Source organism: Hevea brasiliensis, chromosome 2, assembly GCF_030052815.1.
Source record: "Hevea brasiliensis isolate MT/VB/25A 57/8 chromosome 2, ASM3005281v1, whole genome shotgun sequence".
Taxonomy (NCBI): Eukaryota; Viridiplantae; Streptophyta; class Magnoliopsida; order Malpighiales; family Euphorbiaceae; genus Hevea; species Hevea brasiliensis.
In genome coordinates, this window is record NC_079494.1 from 122820311 (window position 1) to 122839700 (window position 19390).

At 34.9% G+C, this 19390-nt stretch overlaps 2 protein-coding genes across 3 annotated transcripts; both read left to right on the top strand.

Annotated features, from left to right (window-relative positions):
• The first annotated feature begins 768 nt into the window (after positions 1 to 768).
• Positions 769 to 13560, top strand: LOC110637749 (SPX domain-containing membrane protein At4g22990). Of its 2 annotated transcripts, XM_058142345.1 has the most exons (11): positions 769 to 958; positions 1690 to 1770; positions 5776 to 5896; positions 6421 to 6732; positions 6890 to 6994; positions 7473 to 7927; positions 8101 to 8399; positions 11267 to 11454; positions 12179 to 12369; positions 12950 to 13083; positions 13243 to 13560. In XM_058142345.1, exons 2-11 carry the CDS (start codon positions 1718 to 1720, stop codon positions 13479 to 13481), a joined length of 2097 nt encoding a protein of 698 aa, XP_057998328.1. In that variant the 5' UTR covers positions 769 to 958; positions 1690 to 1717; the 3' UTR covers positions 13482 to 13560. The 2 variants fall into 2 exon arrangements, with proteins under 2 accessions (XP_057998328.1, XP_057998331.1); XM_058142348.1 differs by lacking the exon at positions 1690 to 1770 and having other exon boundaries at positions 787 to 958.
• A 1308-nt stretch (positions 13561 to 14868) lies between these two features.
• Positions 14869 to 19179, top strand: LOC110637744 (ATPase GET3A). The gene is made up of 7 exons (XM_021788053.2): positions 14869 to 15294; positions 15646 to 15770; positions 16452 to 16602; positions 17631 to 17741; positions 17981 to 18119; positions 18228 to 18343; positions 18719 to 19179. The coding sequence occupies exons 1-7, from the start codon at positions 15031 to 15033 to the stop codon at positions 18893 to 18895; spliced, it is 1083 nt and encodes a 360-aa protein (XP_021643745.2). The 5' UTR covers positions 14869 to 15030; the 3' UTR covers positions 18896 to 19179.
• The last annotated feature ends 211 nt before the right edge of the window (positions 19180 to 19390 follow it).

The following is a 19390-nucleotide window of genomic DNA, read 5'->3' on the forward strand; positions in this document are numbered from 1 at the left end:
GGGGTCGGACAAAACTTTTGATACCGGCCGTGTGGCTTCTCAACCACAAGCACGCACCTTACCTTTTATGCCCAAATCCAACATCAATGGCTAAGAAATATGAGATGTTTAGGCAAGAAAATTGGAGAAATTTATTTAGCAATTGCATGTGAATCACTTTACACTTGATTTCATGTCAGTTCTTTCCCTTAAGTGGCAATAATAATATATAGGAAGAATCTTTTCCCAAATCTTGACCGAATTGCATATCTTGTTACTTTTTAACTACCAAATTATAACAATTTCTCTTCCTCTCCATTTAACATGAAAATATATAATAATTATGAGCTTGCAGGAGTACATTCAGTGGGTATCCATCCATGGATGACAAGAATATTCGATATAAATAAAAACCAACACGACGTATGAATAATGAAATGATGATTGATGTGATGTGATTCTGTTTGTTTGTAATGAATGAATGTCTTTGTGTGATATCTTGTGGGTGGAGTTGCATGCATGCCATTGCCACAGCCCACATACAGTCAAGGATCCTCCAATTAATTCTTCGGTGTTTAGGCTGCCGTGTCGCTCTCCCTTTGGTTTTACAACTATTTTAATTTTTGTGCCAAAGAATATTCCACCATTAACCTTACTTTTTAACCCTGTCTTCTTCTTACTACCCATTTTCTTAATTGCCATCACATGGTTATCCCATAGTTTATTAACTCTGCCCTTTCATTTTTCCTAAGGGTCAACATGGAAATATCGATTTGACACGTGTATTAATCGTCTCCTTTCTTTTTCGCCCCTCTCATGAGAGCCTCCAATAAAGGAACCATTTCCATCCTATCTCTCACACTCTTCACCTTTGAATTCCCCATTTATTTCCCCAGTAAGCTCTCCCCAGAAATTCAATTCCTTATAATCTTTATAATTAAAGAAAGTTTTCTTCACCCTCCAAGCTCAGGCTGCTACTGTAAGTGAACTGTACTCATATATAATAAGTGAAAAATGTCTGTGGAATGTGTGCATGCAGCTTCTTTTAACATTATAATTTTCAGATATATAGATTGCCATGCATCTTCCCTTTCTCAGCTTTTCTAGATCTTTATAACCATATGCAACTATCAATATAGTCTAATTTGAGAACTCGTAATTATAAAAAAAACTTAATTACATGTAAAATATTTTAACTATTGTGGACCACAATAAAAAAAAATTATTATAAGATAGTAGAGGCGAGAATGCAACGGATATGTCACACAGAGAAGTTTGATGGTCACGTGACCAGTATACCTGCTCCTCGTAAATTGGCTTCCTCCCAACTATATTACAAATTTCGCGCGATTTCTCTCACTCTCTGTCTAGATTCATCTTCCCTTCCATTCCGGTTCCTTCATTTCGATTTCTCGATCATACTCTCATCTTGCCAGTGTTCCTGAGCTTATATACTACCACAATTTTGAACCGCATGCACATCACTTGTTTGTTTCGTGTCGTCTCTCCCATTTTCAACGCCCAGTTAATATGTATCGCTAAAGCTTTGGGTGTTGTAATGATCCTGCTGACTGTTTTGAGGGTTTCTTTCTTTTGGTTTTATTCTAATAATCAGCAGAATTTCTTAATAAGACTTGCATTGCAGTATATATATATGCCTTAATTTTGTCTTATATAGTTTCTTATGTGCTTATCATAATTTGTGTGTAGTTGTAGTGTATTGGTTTTGTCGTTAAGGATGGTCGCGTTCGGGAAGAAGTTGAAAGAAAATCAAATTGAAGAATGGCGAGAGTATGTTGTTGCAACAACTTTGATCAAATGGCTTTTAAATTTAAATAATTTTCCTGTAATTATATTTCTACGTGCTCAATTAATTTAAATTGATTAATTTGTTAATGGTAGTTACTGTTAGCATAATTACAGCAATCAGCATGATTATAGGAGATTTGTGTAACATAATTACAGCAATCAGCATGATTATAGGAGATTTGTGTAGCATAATTATAGCAATTATTACAAAATAACGAAAACCATTTATTGAAGAAATAGGAGAAGGACCCCAAATGTCAGAATGAATTAAACCAAAAGGAGTGTCTGAAGTAGTATTATTATGGGAAAAAGATAATGCAGGTTGTTTTGCAAGCTGACAATTTAAACAATTAAATGACTCAAACTTAGTAGATCCTAATAATCCACGAGAAATTAAAGGTTGAATTTTACTGGTAGAAGCATGACCAAGACGAAGATGCCATTGGTGAATGGAGGAATTAGGGATTGTAGCTGCAGACACAAATCTCTGAGGAAGATGTAAAGATGTAAGCTCAAATAATCGACCCACTCTGCGACCCTCCCCAAGAATCTGTCCCGTTTGTGGATCCTGCACTGACACCATGGTGAGAAAAATAACATTTAGTCCTTTTTCACACAACCGACCATGAAATAAGATTGAGTGCCAAATTAGGGATATAATAGGTGTCGTGGAGATGAAGATTTGAGGTAGACACATGACCAAGATGTGTGATGTTCATTTTAGTACCATTTGCAGTATGGATTGGTGGTAAGGAAGATACAGGTTTTGCGAAGACAAGAATTTAAGATTAGTGGTCATATGATTACAACATGCAGAGTCAAAAGCCAATAAGAATTACGGAGTGGCGGACATGGCGCAGGAGAATTAGAAGAGATAACCTGCTTTGAATAGTGCCTCAAGATCACTCATGGTGATGGCGGTAGAGCCCTCGATGTGATGACAGAGGAAGATCCGTGCTTTGAGACATTCTTGAATTTAGAATGCCCTCCTTTTGATCTTGGAGGCGTGTGGGACAATGTTCAAGAATATGACCGTAACCATGACAATATCGCATTTTATGGTAGGACAATATGCAAAAGCATGACCAATTTGATTACAATTCTTACAGAGTTGATTGCCGATTGATGTGAGGATCGAGTAGTTGCAAGAGCACTTCAAATTGAGGAGTTTTATCCAAACCGAGACGAGTCTCTTCAAAAATAATCTCTTGAATAGCGGTTTCCAATGATGGGAGGGGATTTCGATATAGCAGGGACGCGCGTTCGTGCTCATATTCGGGTCGAAGGGCCATTAGAACTTGAATGAGCTGAAGATGATCTTCACCGATTTTGGCACGAGATATTTGATTCCAAATAGGTTGGACACAGGCAAGAAAATCATTCATGATTGACTCGCTTCTTGTTTCAGATTATGAAGAGTAGTCCACAATCGATAATAGTGGGCAAGTCCATTGGTGTACGATATCGATTAGCCAAAAATCCCGATTTCTTTTGCGAGTCATAATTAGCAAACTGGATGTGGATGGACGAGACAGAGGTATTGCGAAACCAGGTGATGATCTGATGATTTTTACTATCCCAATCCTCAAGACGGTCAGCAAATTTTGCATCAGTTTCATCGTTCTCTCTTGTCGGCGTAGTGATATCTCCGGTAACAATACGCCAAAGCTTGCGACCTATCAAAAAACTTTTCATTCCTTGAACCCAAAGATTATAGTTGGAACCAGTCAGAACTGTTGCAATAGGTTTTGAAATATCAGATTTCTCCATTACAACCTCATGAACATACCAAATTAGAACCCCGTGCTCGTCTATGTTGTTTTCTTGGTTATGGCATTGAACACAAAGGGTATCGTTGTTGGGATCCTGTTTCTAATAAGTTACGCATCTCTCGTCATGTTACCTTTTGGGAAAATACTATGTTCTCTTCTCTTTCCAAATTTCATCACTCACAATACCGACTCTCTATTTTTCACCGACTCCTCCAAAGAGTCTGTTTCCAAGTCTGATCCAGTGATTGTGATGTGCTCAATATTAGCCCAACTACACCGCCTCGTTGAATCAAGACCGCTTGTTGATCCGACTACTGCATCTCCTCCTAGCACTACTCTTCGTCGTTCTACCCGTGTAAGAGAAACTCCTCATTATCTTTCTGATTTTCATTGTTACTCTACTATTGCAACCCTTCATGAGCCTCATTCTTATCGTGAGGCAAATCGACCCTCTTTGGCGAAGCTATGACCGATGAACTTCAGGCTTTAGAGAAAACTCATACTTGGGATTTAGTTGATCTTCCACCAAACAAGACTCCTATTGGTTGCAAATGGATTTACAAAATCAAGACCCGTTCTGATGGAACTATTGAACGCTACAAAGCTCGCTTAGTAGCCAAAGGGTACACTCAAGAGTATGGTATCGACTATGAGGAAACTTTTGCTCCAGTGGCCCGATTAACATCTATTCGCAGTCTCTTAGCTATTGTCATTCGTAAATGGAAACTTTTCGGATGGATGTCAAAAATGCTTGTCTTCATGGTGATTTAACAAAAGAGGTTTATATGCATCCTCCTCCTGGTTATCATTCTCCTCATAAGGTTTGCAAACTTCGGCGAGCCTTATATGGATTAAAACAAGCTCCCAGGGCCTGGTTTGCCAAATTTAGTTCCACTCTTGCTCAACTTGGTTTTCTCTCTAGTCCACATGATTTCTGCATTATTCACTCGTCGAATCGGTAGCGGGTATTGTTCTTCTCACGCTTTATGTTGATGATATGATAATAACAGGAGATGATTCATCTGGTATTTTAGAGTTACAACATTATCTCAATCAACATTTTGAAATGAAAGACCTGGGTTCTCTCAGCTATTTTTTGGGCCTTGAAGTTTCTCAAAATTCTGATGGCTATTATCTATCTCAAGCCAAGTATGCATCCGACTTACTTTCTCGAGGTGCATCATCGATAGCAAAACAGTATCAACCCCATTGGAGCTCAATTGCAAACTTACACCTCTTGATGGCACTCCTCTTGATGATCCTACTTTATATCGACAGCTTGTCGGGAGTCTTGTTTATCTCACAGTTACTCGACCTGATATTTCATATGCTGTTCATCTGGTCAGCCAGTTTATGTCTGCTCCTCGCTCAACTCATTTCTCTGCAGTACTTCGAATCCTTCGTTATATCAAAGGCACTCTTTTTCATGGTTTGCACTTTTCCGCTACCTCCTCCCTAGTATTATCTGGCTACTCTGATGCTGATTGGGCTGGTGATCTGACAGATCGTCGCTCTACAACTGGTTATTGTTTCTTCTTGGGTAATTCTCTTATCTCTTGGCGTAGCAAAAAGCAAACGTTATTGCACGTTCTAGCACAGAATCTGAATATCGTGCTCTTGCTGATGCTACATCTGAATTACTTTGGTTACGGTGGTTATTAACTGATTTGGGTGTCACTCATTCTTCTGCCACAATACTCCATTGCGATAATAGAAGTGCCATACAGATTTCTCATAATGATGTATTTCATGAGCGTACCAAACACATCGAAATTGATTGTCATTTTGTACGTCATCATGTTGCTCATGGCACCATATGTTTGATTCCTATCTCCTCTGTCAGCCAAACCGCTGATATATTCACCAAAACGCATCCTCCCGCTCGCTTTCAGGATCTCTTAAGCAAACTCAAGTTGGCACCTGTGCTACCACCTTGAGTTTGAGGGGGGGTGTTAGCATAATTACAGCAATCAGCATGATTATAGGAGATTTGTGTAACATAATTACAGCAATCAGCATGATTATAGGAGATTTGTGTAGCATAATTATAGCAATTATTATTCTTGTCCAAATTAGTTCATATTCTCATGTATAAATAGATGTAATATCTCTGTAAATGGGACACAGACAAATACACAATCCTTTTCTTCATTACTTGTATTCTTTCTTCTAACAGTTACGATTAATGCTAATTATACAATGTGATTCTATTCAGATACTATATTGACTATAAGTTTCTGAAGAAGAAAGTCAACCGTTATACACAACAAATTGATGTTGGGGCAGAAAATCAACTATATGTTCTCAAGGATTTCTCAAGAATGCTGGACTGTCAGGTGCTTACTACTATACATGAATAATACTTTAATTCACAATTTTATGTAACTAGTGCAAAATGACACCCAGGAAAATCATAATGTGAACCACATATATATTTTTCTATCTAAAATTGTGTTTTTTTGTTTTGGGATTTTCGTTCTCGTAATATTCATGATAGGAAAAAGCATGATTGGTTAAGTTGTTCTCATACTATATATCTTCAATTTTGCAGTAGATAATCAGGACTGCTTATTTTATTTTATTTTATTTTTTACTAATAAAATTCAATGCTTTACATGATTCATCAATTATCAGTGCCCTTAACACATTTTTCTCTAGCCCTGTAGTACTATTCCCTTTCATGGTAAGAATGTTTTTAGTATCTTACTGTTTCAGACAAGGCATACAGCCTTGTCTTGCGGTGTAGGATTCTAAATAGCATAGCTTATCAATTTATATTTATTGATAACGCAAGAATGCAATATTACATGTGATGCTTAAAAAAGAAATTCACTTTTCCCTGCCCTTTTTACAATTTCAGATTGAAAAGATTGTCTTGTTTCTGATACAACAGCAAGGACTACTAGCAAGCAGATTATTGAATCTAGGAGAAGAGCATGATGCTCTTTTACAGCAATCAGATGGTTCTAAAATACCTGAACTACGAGAAGCATATAGAGTGGTTGGACATGATCTCTTAAAGCTCCTCTTCTTTGTGGAGATGAATGCTACTGGTTTACGAAAGATTCTGAAGAAATTTGATAAGCGCTTTGGCTATAGATTTACTGATTACTATGTTAAAACCCGTGCAAACCATCCTTATTCCCAGCTGCAACAGGTGTTCAAGCATGTGGTAATATGCTTTAATGAAAAATGTATTCTTCAAAGTATTTATCCTTCAATAATCATTATTTTAAGTTAATAACTCCCTGGAATTATGGCTCATCATGTAACTAGTTGCAGTTTTGTGTTCTTATTTGGTACCTGATATTGAGTACTTGAGCATGCAGGGCATTGAGGCTGTTGTTGGAGCCATATCTCGCAATCTTGCAGATCTCCAAGATCATGAGGGGAACTACATATCAATATATGATCAGCCTTCATTAAGCCACCCGGTTTTTTTCTCATATCCGTTGAAAATTATATGCAGTAGTATTGGCCCCTTTTGTTCTTTCTTAACGTTTTAAACAGTTCCTTTAAGTATTTGTGGCCATTCTTCATGTTGTATTTCAACAATGCATTGAGCGGCATTTTCTTTTTCTTGGTATGTGAAAAGACAAGTAGTCATTTCAATCTAGAGATATATCAAACAAACTTGCCTGGAATCACATTATATGCACTGCAATTTATAAACAATGAAATAATTGTCATAATTTCTGAATATAAAATTATTGAGACTAGAATGGAGAAGTACTTTGAAGTAAAAAATTTGACATAAATTGTTATTATAATTTCTTGGATTTAATAATGTTTCGCCATACTGTAAAAAGACTAAGTGAGATGCCAAACTTGAGCATGTTATGACATCTGTCTTTATATTGATTCAGAAAGTACTTTGCACATGTAATTGACATTTGATGGATAATTTTGCAGGATCCCATCATTGACTCTATTAGAGCGGCTGTAAACAAGTTATCAAACTCAACAAATTTCCTTGAGTACTTGGGGAAGCATGCATTCATTATTCAAGAGGAATTACCAACTTCCTCCGAAGAAAGCTTCATTGAGCAGAATTATCATTTTATGTCACTTCTCCTGAACTTGGTGAACACGTTTCTTTATATGGTCAACACATATATTATTGTTCCAACAGCAGATAACTACTCCCTGAGGCTTGGAGCTGCAGCGACTGTTTGTGGTGTCATTATTGGGTCAATGGCTGTTGCACAGCTGTTCTCTTCAATATATTTTAGTGCATGGTCAAATAGATCATATTTGAGACCTCTTGTGTTTAGTAGCATCATTCTTCTAGCGGGTAACACCTTATATGCACTGGCTTATGATCTTAATTCAATATCAGTCCTTCTGATTGGTCGACTTTTCTGTGGGTAAGTGATTTCTTTGATACTCTCATTAATTGAGTGAAATGACCATGAGATTTTTTTCTTGGTTGATAACAAATAGCATTTTATGCTTTCTCATGCAGTGTCCTGATGCTTTAAAATTGGACTCTTTTGTTTGTTTTACACTATTAATCAATGAGGGTACAACAATATTTCAGGTTAGGCTCTGCAAGAGCTGTTAACAGGCGTTACATCAGTGATTGTGTACCACATAAACTGAGAATGCAGGCTTCTGCAAGTTTTGTCAGTGCAAGTGCACTTGGAATGGCATGTGGTCCAGCTCTTGCTTGCTTACTTCAAACTAATTTCAAGATTTACAAACTAACGTTTAATGAGGACACTTTACCTGGCTGGGTGATGGCTTTCTTGTGGCTTGCATACCTACTGTGGCTGTGGATTTCTTTTAGAGAACCTTCACGCGAGACTAAAGAACTTGTGCCACAACAAACTAATTCTGGTTTGTCAACATGATTGAGCTTTTTTCTAAATTTTGTGTATACAGTTCTTTTCACAGCATGATGGTTTTCTTGTCCCACTAGCTCTTATACTGGTGGTTCTTATAATTGTTGCACTGATGGTTGTGAACACTGCGACCTCTCATCTGTGTCTCTTCATTTAGGATCCATGAGGGTGTGATGCAGGACAGCTTGAGTTCTAAGAGTTAAGGCTGGAAAGAACTAGAAAGTACTATATAATTTTCCCAATGAACTTTTCAGTAAAACTGAACCAGAACCCTAAACTTCTTGCGTATTTGACATGAAATTTGTTGAATTCCTTGGCTGCATCAGGTGGGCAGCATTCCTAATCATGTTAAATATCAGAATTTGCTTGTTTCACCATATATTTGGATTATACCTTAGATTGTATGAGGTTTCACTATTAAAACATATCTTTCTCCAAATGTGAGTTGAAACTCTCAAGAATCAGAGGACCTAATTCCTACATTCAGGGCATGAAAATTTTTACTAAAATTTCCCCATCCTTTATATTGTCATGAAAAATCATACCCACACAAAATAAAGAACACAAAATTTAAAATGGCTCGGCGTAAGCCTACTCCATCAACAAATTCACTATCAAGGTATAACCACTAATTATTTTTCTCACCCTCAAAATCACTCAAACAAAACTCACGGAATTCAACACAACTCTCCACTTTGTGGGCTCTCTGCAATGCATTCAATATAATAACCAACCAACTATCATATATATAGGCCACTAAAACTTAGTCCTTTTAAAACTCTAATTATTAAACTTAATAATTTAAATTCTACTAAACTTCCTAAATTAATTATACTTCATAATTTCAATTAGACTTGGGCTCTAACAATCTCCACCTCCAAGTTGGAATTAGTCTTCACAATTTATACAAAAATCAATTTTCTTTTAGATATTTCCTTGCGCTCTTGATTGTTGATATTGCCTCTTGCTTCTACTTGTATTCTTTCAATCAACGTGCTTCTTTCCAATTTGTAGAGATTTTTTGTACAAATCTTCTCACCCTTCATGATCACAAGAGCACCTCAGTTAATTTTCATGACTCTACCATGAATCGAATACTCATAACCCAAAGAATCTAATTTACCTAAAGAAATTAAGTTCCTTTCAAATTTAGGAACATATCTCATTTCATCGAAAACTTTTACTTGATCACTATGCAGTTTGATCTTCACTCTTCCAATACCTTCAACTTCCATCTTGTTCTCATTGGCTAGTTTCATTTTTTCTCCTTTCTTTTCTTCAATCAAATCAAATCATTCCTTTTTTGAGCAAATATGGAATGGGCAAACAGAATCCATTAACCACTCATTTTGTAATGGATCTTTTGCTTTTTCCTTATCATCATCTACATTCAAACATTCACTATCAATACCATCATCCATTGTAATTGTAGCAGTTCTTTCTTTTTCTTTTCCGCGACTCCTTTTGAATTGTTTAAACTCTACAAGATATAGTAGCATTCTCTATTTTCATGGTCTACTCATAGTCTCGAACTCGATCTACTATTCTTTCTCCAATTATTTCTACATGAATTGCTTCTACCACGATTAGAACCAGTAACAAAAGCTCCACCTTTATTGCTACTACTTGTCTTCTTGAACTTCTCATCATCCAAGATAATTGTTGTAACCTCCTACACCTTCAAAGTCTCCTTCCCGACTGTTAGAGCTGTCACCAAGCTTTTTATAAGAGTGTGGGAGAGAGATTAAAAGCAAGATGGCATTATTTTCTTTATCAACCTTCACACCAACACTAGTCAATTGAGTAATTAATTTATTAAAAACATGATCCCTCACATCAGTACCTTCATCTATTATGAGTTGATACAACTCCTGCTTCAAGTATAAACGATTTGTGAGTGATTTTGACATGTTCAGCCTCTCTAATTTTTTTTCATAAAACAACTAGGGAAGTTTCCTCCAGTATATTGTATTTCACATTTGGAGCTAACTCAATCTAATCGTACTCACAGCCCTTTGTTGAAGCTCCTCCAAATCATCATCTTTCATAGTCACCGGTTGCTTCTCGTTCATCTTTGACATTTCGAACCACAGCTCTGATTCCACTTGATATGAAAAATCACACCCACACAAAATAAAGAACACAAAATTTAACGTGGTTCGGCGTAAGCCTACTCCACCAACAAATTCATTATCAAAGAAAAATAATTACAACCACTAATTATTTTTCTCACCCTCAAAATCACTCAAACAAACTCACAGAATTCAACACACCTCTCTATTTTGTGGGCTCTCTGCAATGCATTCAATATAATAGCCAACCAACTATTCATATATATATATATATATATACCACTAAAACCTATTTCTTTTAGGACTCTAATTATTAAACTTAATAATTTAAATTCTACTAAACTTTCTAAACTAATTACACTTCATAATTCCAATTGCACTTGGACTCTAACAATATTGTTGCATTTAGCACATGGAAAGTGCTGTAAAGAATGTTTATAATTATTATTAATTACGTGTTCCACTTGACATATGAAAGTGCAGCAGTAGAAAGTAGAAACCAATTCAAAGTCACTGGTGTTCTGTTTTCATATTCACAAACTCGTTCCACCAGAGCAGGCTAGATCTCATGATATAAGAACATTGCTCATCATCGTAACAAAATATGTTTCCCTACAAAATTAGGTAACGAGACAGCTAAGCTGAAGGATATTGGGACCAGCTGAACCCTTCATTTTTCAATTATTTATGCATTTTATAGATTTGCAAACAAAATTTCATATATATTTCTTTTAATTTTGTAGCCTTGATATCTACTCGCGTCTTGAAGATTCAAACATTCTTTATGCAGGGCTGTTTGTAAATGATGGCGCTGTAGAGAGTGGTTCTACGCAGCCATTGCTTTTAAAATCAGAAGCTGAGAATCAAGATGAAGCTACATACCAAGAACTTGAGGATGGTGATGAAGATTCCGAGGGAAGTCATGAACCTGTCACTTCAATTGTATCAGCATATCGACTACTCACACCATCAGTGAAGGTGTTAGTTCTTGGTCCTATTTTGACTTGTACTGCTTTCCATTCTTTTTTTTTTCCTTTTTCTTCCATGGCTCTCATTTTATTCTTAACTGATTGAAGTTTAATTCAATCATTCAAGTTAAACACAAGGTCTATGTTTTCTACTGTATAGTTGTATGTATGCATCTGTTGCTGTGAAAAATATATGCTGTCCAAGCAAAGTCATACCTAGTGAGCACTTGCAACTTTATGTTGAAGGGAAGACTTACTGTTTAGCGCTTTTGTTTTAAGGACTGATCAAGTGAGGTTCGAAATTTACATGCTTCTCAGTTCTCATTATGCTTAGTTGATAATCAATTTCCTATTTAATTTTCTACTCTTTCTTGTCTCTTAAATGTTTTATGAGCAGTTAAATAAGAAATAATCTGTCACTGCGAGTAGATAACAGGAATTAACACCGAGAATAAGATGTGCTATGCATATTGACGTGCCCAGTGATGGTTGATTTAATGCATACTGTAGAAATGATGAATGTTCTAAGAAATGATGAATGTTCTAAAGTTTAATTATTTGTAGTTTGGAGGGAATCACTCATTATAATTTGTAAGCATCAAGTGAGCAAGTATATTTATTCCATGTCAAACATGTTTCGGTCAGGTGCAATATGTGGTCATTCCTTTTGCTGAACTAAAAAACTACGGATCTTTAACACAATCTTGTACTTGAATCATGCAATTACTTACCAGGTGCAGCTATTCATTTATTTTATGCTCAAATATGCAATGGAGACTTTACTTGCTGAATCAAGCGTCATCACTGGATATTACTTTATCTGGTCAACCAGCAGTGTTGCAATTTTTCTAGCATGTCTTGGGCTGACAGTGCTTCCTGTAAATGTTTTGGTTGGAAGCTACATCAGCAACATATTTGAAGAGAGGTAAGCACTCAGGAGTGGGGGAAAAACAGCTTCTTGTTTTTTTCCTCCTTAATAAAAATTTGGAACTCTCAGCATATCAGTAAGGTGAAGGCTGCAATATCAGAAGTTTTCATCTTTTCATTTGATTGTTGATTTTGGCATGCCTTTTTTTCTGGTTAAACTTTTTAGTATATTATCAGATATGATGAGAAATTGATAAACACTTAATAATCTGGGAGTAATTAGGTCCTAAAATTTCCTTCAAAAGATCATTTGATTGTAAATTCAGAAACACAATAACTACTGTACACTTGAATAATTGTCTTTTAAACTATTAAATTCCTATTGTTAACACAAAGTTTAGGCTAATGAAATAATTTTTCCAGCCAAGTCCTTAGTAGTTAAGTCTGAAAGGCTCTGCCAAGAGTATAGGCTCTGTCAAGAGTATAATTTTTCTATTTTATCAGCTTTTGTGAAATCCACCAATAAGTCATGTTCATCCAGCAAAATATTGTCTGTAACTTATGATGTCATATACATGATGTAATTTCATTTTACTTTCATTCCCAAATCATTCGTATTTTGGAAAATCTGATTGCAGACAGGTTCTACTAGCATCTGAAATTATGGTGTGCATAGGTATACTTCTAAGCTTCAATATATTGATCCCTTATTCTGTGCCTCAATATGTCGGCTCAGCACTGATCACTTTCGTATCAGCTGAAGTCCTTGAAGGTAATTCTCTGTTAGATTCAGATGTGCTTGTCCTATCATTGGAATTTTTAAGTGCTATCATGTTTTCTGGAAAAAAAAATGCTGTCAAGTCATACTCTCTTACTCTGGTTTCTTACCTTGCTTAACAAATTTGGGATCCCACTGGCTTGATAAATCCAGGTGTGAACTTATCACTATTATCACGAGTAATGTCATCAAGGCTTTCTCGAGGGACATACAATGGAGGGTTGCTTTCAACAGAAGCAGGGACCTTGGCTCGAGTAATTGCAGATGGAACAATAACACTGAGTGGATACTTGAGTGAAAGTAGGCTCTTGAATGCCACTCTACTTCCATCACTCTTCATTTGTATCTCCTCCATTGTTGCCACTTGCCTCACCTACAACTCTCTCTACTGATTCCCTTCCATTTTCATCACATGTATATCTATTGTACAGCCTAATCTCAATCTCCAGGCATCTAATGTTTCGCTGCTAATGTAATGTAGAATGTCCATATTACTTATATCCGCCTATACAGTAGCCCAACAAGAAGTCCAGGCCAGGCAATTTCCGGCGGCAGTTTGTTGGGCCAATTGCCAATCGATTTACTGCTTTCGTTTGAGATAGTGAAGTGGAGAAATCCTTCACTAAGATGATATCGAACAACTACCCATTTTCAGGTTTAAACGCTAAAAAACAGTCCACCTTTTCTTCTAAATGATCGGTCGTCTCAGATAGAAGACGATCTGTCCCTTTTTTTTTTTTTTAATATTGGAGTCTTAAGAGAGATTAGCCAATACATTCAAAATAAATCATTTAAAATAATTTTAAGAAAATTGAATTTTATTTGTTAAAAAATAAGCACGCTCTCATCTCAAGCAATCAAGTGCGGCTTTTGAAGGAAAATTAGGCAGTGGATCAGAACATTAAATTTTATAATTTTTTAATAAATTTGTCACTTTTTTTTTTATTTTTTTTTAATGAGTGTAAATATTAAACCATCAAAGTTCATTTAATACATACTATTTATATAACAATTTATTAAATATAATTTATACTTATTTATTATAGTTTTTCATATAATTTAATCATTAAAATTATAATTCTTTATATAAAAAATATATTAAATGAATCTTAATGAATTTATAAATATAATATGGTATTTTTTATTAATATTAATTAATATATTTATTTATTATTCTTTTCATACATTTTTATTTGTTATTTTTTAAAAATTATTTTATTTAAAATTATTGATCAATTTTTAAAAATAAGAAATATTAATTAATTTTTTTTAATTTTATTTTTATTTATATAATTTTTTAAAATTCATATTATCACACCGTCTTAATTAATTAATTGAGATAAAATAGTAATTTAATTAAGGAACATTTTATTATATTTCAAATAGTTTAATTATTTTTTTAAATTATCATATAAAAAAATTTAAACAATAAGTAAAAGTCAACTGAAGAAGTATTAATTTTATATAATAACATAAATAATTATATTTTTACATGTGATATTGCACTAATATAATATTATACTATATTATTATATATAAATTTGATAATGATGGATGTAAAATTAGTAATAAATAAATAAATAATTTATAAAACGTTTCTTATAATCACACAATATAAAATCCTTTTAACAAATTACAAACAATAATTCCACATTGAACCTTTTTTGATATCTTAAGTTTAAAAAAATGAAAATTAAGTTTTGCATTAAAAGAAAATAAATAAACTAAAATTTATATAAACTAAGCAAAAACACAATAATTTAAATGCCCAACAGTGCAATTTAGCAGAGTCCCCTTTATCCTGCGCCATCGTAACAGAGGCCGACAAAAATCTATAACCAATGCATCTGCTACATCGAGTCGGATTTGTTCTCTGTCTCTAACTTAAGAATTGAGAGAGAGAGAGAGAATTGGGACGAGGAATAGCATTGTTAGAGAAGGATGGCAACAGATGATCAGGAGATTCCTGAAGGATCGGTCCAGAACATACTAGACCAAGATAGCCTCAAGTGGGTCTTCGTCGGAGGCAAAGGTGGTGTCGGCAAAACCACTTGCAGTTCGATTCTCTCGATCCTTTTGGCTAGAGTCAGATCCTCTGTCTTGATCATATCAACTGACCCAGCTCACAATCTTAGCGATGCGTTTCAACAGCGATTCACCAAGAACCCCACTTTGGTTAATGGCTTCACCAATTTATACGCTATGGTACTTTTTTATTCCCTGGGTTTGTAGTTTTTATTGTTGTGTTTTAGGTGAATTCGGGTGTTCGTGATGCGTTGAGGAATGCCCAGTTAACCAATTCAGCTTTTTATGGTTGATTTGTCAGAATTTTCTGCTGTTTTAGGAAATTTATATAATTAACAGCCTTTTCATTTAACATTTTTGCGGAAAAATTTTTCTTCGTTAATTCTTGCATCTATGATTTCTATTCCTGACTATATTGGATTTTAACAGTTCCTCTCATATTCATTGTTTTAGAAAGCTATTACGTTTATTGTTTATGTATATTTTGTTTCAATATCTCAAGACCTTGTTTTCTGGTGTTTTACTTTATAGGAAGTCGATCCTAATGTTGACAACGATGAGATAGGCGGAAATGATGGAATGGACAGTGTGTTTTCTGAGCTAGCGAATGCAATTCCTGGAATTGATGAGGCTATGAGCTTTGCCGAAATGTTGAAGTGAGAACCGTGTTTCCCTCGACTTTATTATGTTGCAATATCCAAATGGCAAATGCATTTAGTGGATCAATTCCTATGATTTGAGATCTTGATGTTTACTCTTTGCTGATATTGGATTTTTACAATTTTCCCCCTTTTTGATACGATGGTGTTAGTAACATGGGGACTGTCCTTTTATGATAACTATCAGCGCTCATCGGGAGTTGGCTTATAATGTGCTCTTTGTGAGCTTGCCATAGTCCAGTAAATTAACCATAATAATAACTCAATTTCAGCCTTATTACAGGTGTTATATTGCATAGTTGTAGAGGACTGTTTATCATTGAATCTTTGCCTAGACTGTTTTGGGATAGACTTTCAGATGGTTTGTTTTACCATATTTAATTGTATAAATAGGTTCTAAGAGTCAACTTATCATTATTCATTATATTATAAAAAACAATGTTCCACTCTATAAAGACAGATCAACATTGAATTCAACTATGCATTATGCAGTTTGGTGGGGCTTTTTCTTTGTTATTGACTCTCGTGTATTTCTCCTTTTTAACAAATGCATTACTGAGAGATGTATTATAATTACTTTCTTTGTAGAATTTGTTTGATATGATGGGTACCAATTTATTTTATTTTATTTTTGTAATGATTATGCCTAATGCTTTATACCCAAATTATTTCCTGCAGATTGGTGCAAACAATGGATTACTCTGTTATTGTGTTTGATACGGCTCCAACTGGTCATACACTGCGGCTATTACAATTTCCATCAACTTTAGAGAAGGGGCTTCAAAAAATGATGTCTTTGAAAAGTAAATTTGGTGGGTTATTGAGTCAGGTATGTCCTTGAGCAATATAATGATAACTCGGGCAGGGGCTCATTTTTTGGGCTTCCCTTCCACTATATCGAAGGTTTGAAATCAGGATTAATTTAGCTTAACTTTGTGTGCTCTTTCCTTCTAGTAGATAGTGATTTGATTTCAGAATTCATTTGAAAAATCATCTTAAGCCTGGTTTGGTTGGTTTCTTGTACAAATATAAGAATTGTATATTCATCTAGATGTTGTGTTTTGTTCTGTTTACTCTATATGATGTGAAACTTGGTAATATCTTCAGTGACACATCATTTCTTGCTTACAATTTTGATTTGTCTGTTTGTGCTTATCCCTTGTTTATCTTTTGGGTTCCAAATTTATTATTATGATGTCTTGTATCTTCCGGTTTGCAATGAATCCAATTCTGTTTATTAGTTCCCAATATAGCATCAAAACATTCTTGAATCTGGATCCAATTATGTTTATTTGTGTGCTTCTATCATGTCTTTTCATCATCTATTTGGCGGACGTCAGAATGAATTTTATGACCTACGTTTGAGTTAGGCTTTGCTATGCTCAGTCTTTTGCCCAATCTTAGTTAAAGTGGTTATCTTTCCTGTCAAATGACCCTAGGAAGTCTGTGGCCATTGACCATAAATATACTCTACTGATCATTAGGAGCAGATTCTGTATCCACTATCTTCTTTGTAATTTATACTTTGTCTGGTGGATTTCTATGTTTGAAGTCCTAATTGAAGAACTGAATTCATAAAGCATTGGTTTTGTGGTGTTATTGCATTCGTAACCATTAGATGGGCTCTTGGGCAGACCAAATTCATATGCTGTTCATGCATTCTTTAGATTTGTACATTCTTATCTGCTGTCATACAATAATGCAGCTTTTGCCCAGTTGGAAGAAGGAATTTAGACTGATATTGCGGTCTAAATAAATTTGAATCTTAAAATCTCATTTTTATCTTTTATTTCTTGTACTGTGGACGATTACTGATATAATTATGCATTTGATAAGAATTGACACTGTTCATTGTAGATGACCCGAATGTTTGGTATTGATGATGAATTTGGTGAAGATGCACTTTTGGGGAGGCTTGAGGGCATGAAAGATGTGATTGAACAAGTGAATAGGCAATTCAAAGACCCGGTAAGATCTCCCCTTCATGTGGCTTTCGTTTACCTTGATCCAGTTGACCTCAATATACTGCTAAATTTTTCCAGCATAAAATCTTAGATTCCTGAAGTTTCTGATTTCTTTAAATGTTTTATGATTTACCTGGCTTTTTTTTTCCTGTTGAAGATTCCTGTTTGGGGGATTTCTTTGTAATTCTTTTCCTTCTTGCTGTATTCACTTATTTATAATGCACTTGTTTTCTTCTTTGTCAGGATTTGACAACCTTTATCTGTGTTTGCATCCCGGAATTTCTCTCGCTGTATGAAACAGAGAGACTGGTGCAGGAACTTACCAAATTTGAGATAGATACACATAATATTATCATCAACCAAGTACTTTATGATGAAGAAGGTGTGTTTACTATGTTCATCATTGGTGCCTCTCTTTTCATGTTTTATAGTCTTGTTTAAATAAAATGGTACAAATGTTAACCATTAATTGTTCATGTTATTATTATAGATGTTGAATCCAAATTGCTTAAAGCAAGAATGCGGATGCAACAAAAGTACCTTGATCAGTTCTACATGCTGTATGATGACTTTCACATCACCAAGTTGCGATTGTTGCCAGAAGAGGTAAACTATATAGTAGCATTTGTTAATAGAATTTTGTAAGGAATTTTTTATATCTATATGATTTGAAAGCAAAATAAACAGGCTTAACATAATATCATTATTTATTTCTATTGGTATACAAATTCTTTGATTACTTTCCACATTCAGTGATCAGCATATGTCAATGTTTCCTTGCACCATATACCCTTCATTGCACCAAAATTATTTTTCTTTGTTGCTCCTGGTGCGCCAAATTTAGTGAATTTGTTTGGCTTCTTGCTGTTACTTTTTGAATTCTTGAGGTGTGGATACTTTCTGAATTCTTGAGGTGTGGAGATAGCGAGTGTTGATTGTAAGTTTGCCACCCATTTAATTAGTAAGAGCTGTATCTGATAGGTTACTGGGGTTGAAGCTCTGAAAGATTTCTCAAGTCATTTTGTGACACCATATCAGCCTTCCACCAGTCGGGACACAGTGGAAGAGTTGGAACGGAAAATAGAGACCCTGAGGCGACAATTGACAGATGCTGAAGAAGAACTAGAAAAACTTCGGAAAGGAAAGCAGACGGAGTAACTGTGTCCCTTCGCCCATTCTTCCTGAGATCACAATTAAATGGCATCCACTGACTTCAACTGCCAAGAGAAGTGGATCCTTTATTGCTCTTCTGAATGATCTCTCGGGTAGATTGATCAATCTATGAAATTCTTTTTTTGTGGTAGATTAATCTAATTATGAATTTGTTTATATTTTTCACTTCACAATAATTTCCATTTTTTATTGGTAAGAGTGTATTACACTCGGCCGCATATAGGCCTTTATTTTTGTATTATTTAGACCATCAAAGGGTCATTTTCTTATGCTTCATTGATTAAAACAGAACATATACCCGCATTTCTTAGTAGGGAATACTTCACTTTCACCACATAAAATTGTGGCCTTGCACCATTTTTCCAGCCAATTATTCTTGGGAAAATGCTGGGTTTTTATTTTTATTTTTGGGGTTAATGATGGTCACTGGTTTTCTGCAATAGAGTATGTTGCTGTAACCATCGAAAGAGTTTCTTCAAC

Excerpts from the sequence above, each read along its gene's own strand:
- LOC110637749 (XM_058142345.1), top strand. The coding sequence starts at position 1,718 with ATGGTCGCGTTCGGGAAGAAGTTGAAAGAAAATCAAATTGAAGAATGG. Across the intron at positions 5,897-6,420 it reads CAAGAATGCTGGACTGTCAG|ATTGAAAAGATTGTCTTGTT; the intron begins GTGCTTACTACT and ends TTACAATTTCAG. Across the intron at positions 11,455-12,178 it reads TACTCACACCATCAGTGAAG|GTGCAGCTATTCATTTATTT; the intron begins GTGTTAGTTCTT and ends ATTACTTACCAG.
- LOC110637744 (XM_021788053.2), top strand. The coding sequence starts at position 15,031 with ATGGCAACAGATGATCAGGAGATTCCTGAAGGATCGGTCCAGAACATA. Across the intron at positions 15,295-15,645 it reads TCACCAATTTATACGCTATG|GAAGTCGATCCTAATGTTGA; the intron begins GTACTTTTTTAT and ends TTTACTTTATAG. Across the intron at positions 18,120-18,227 it reads AGTACTTTATGATGAAGAAG|ATGTTGAATCCAAATTGCTT; the intron begins GTGTGTTTACTA and ends TTATTATTATAG.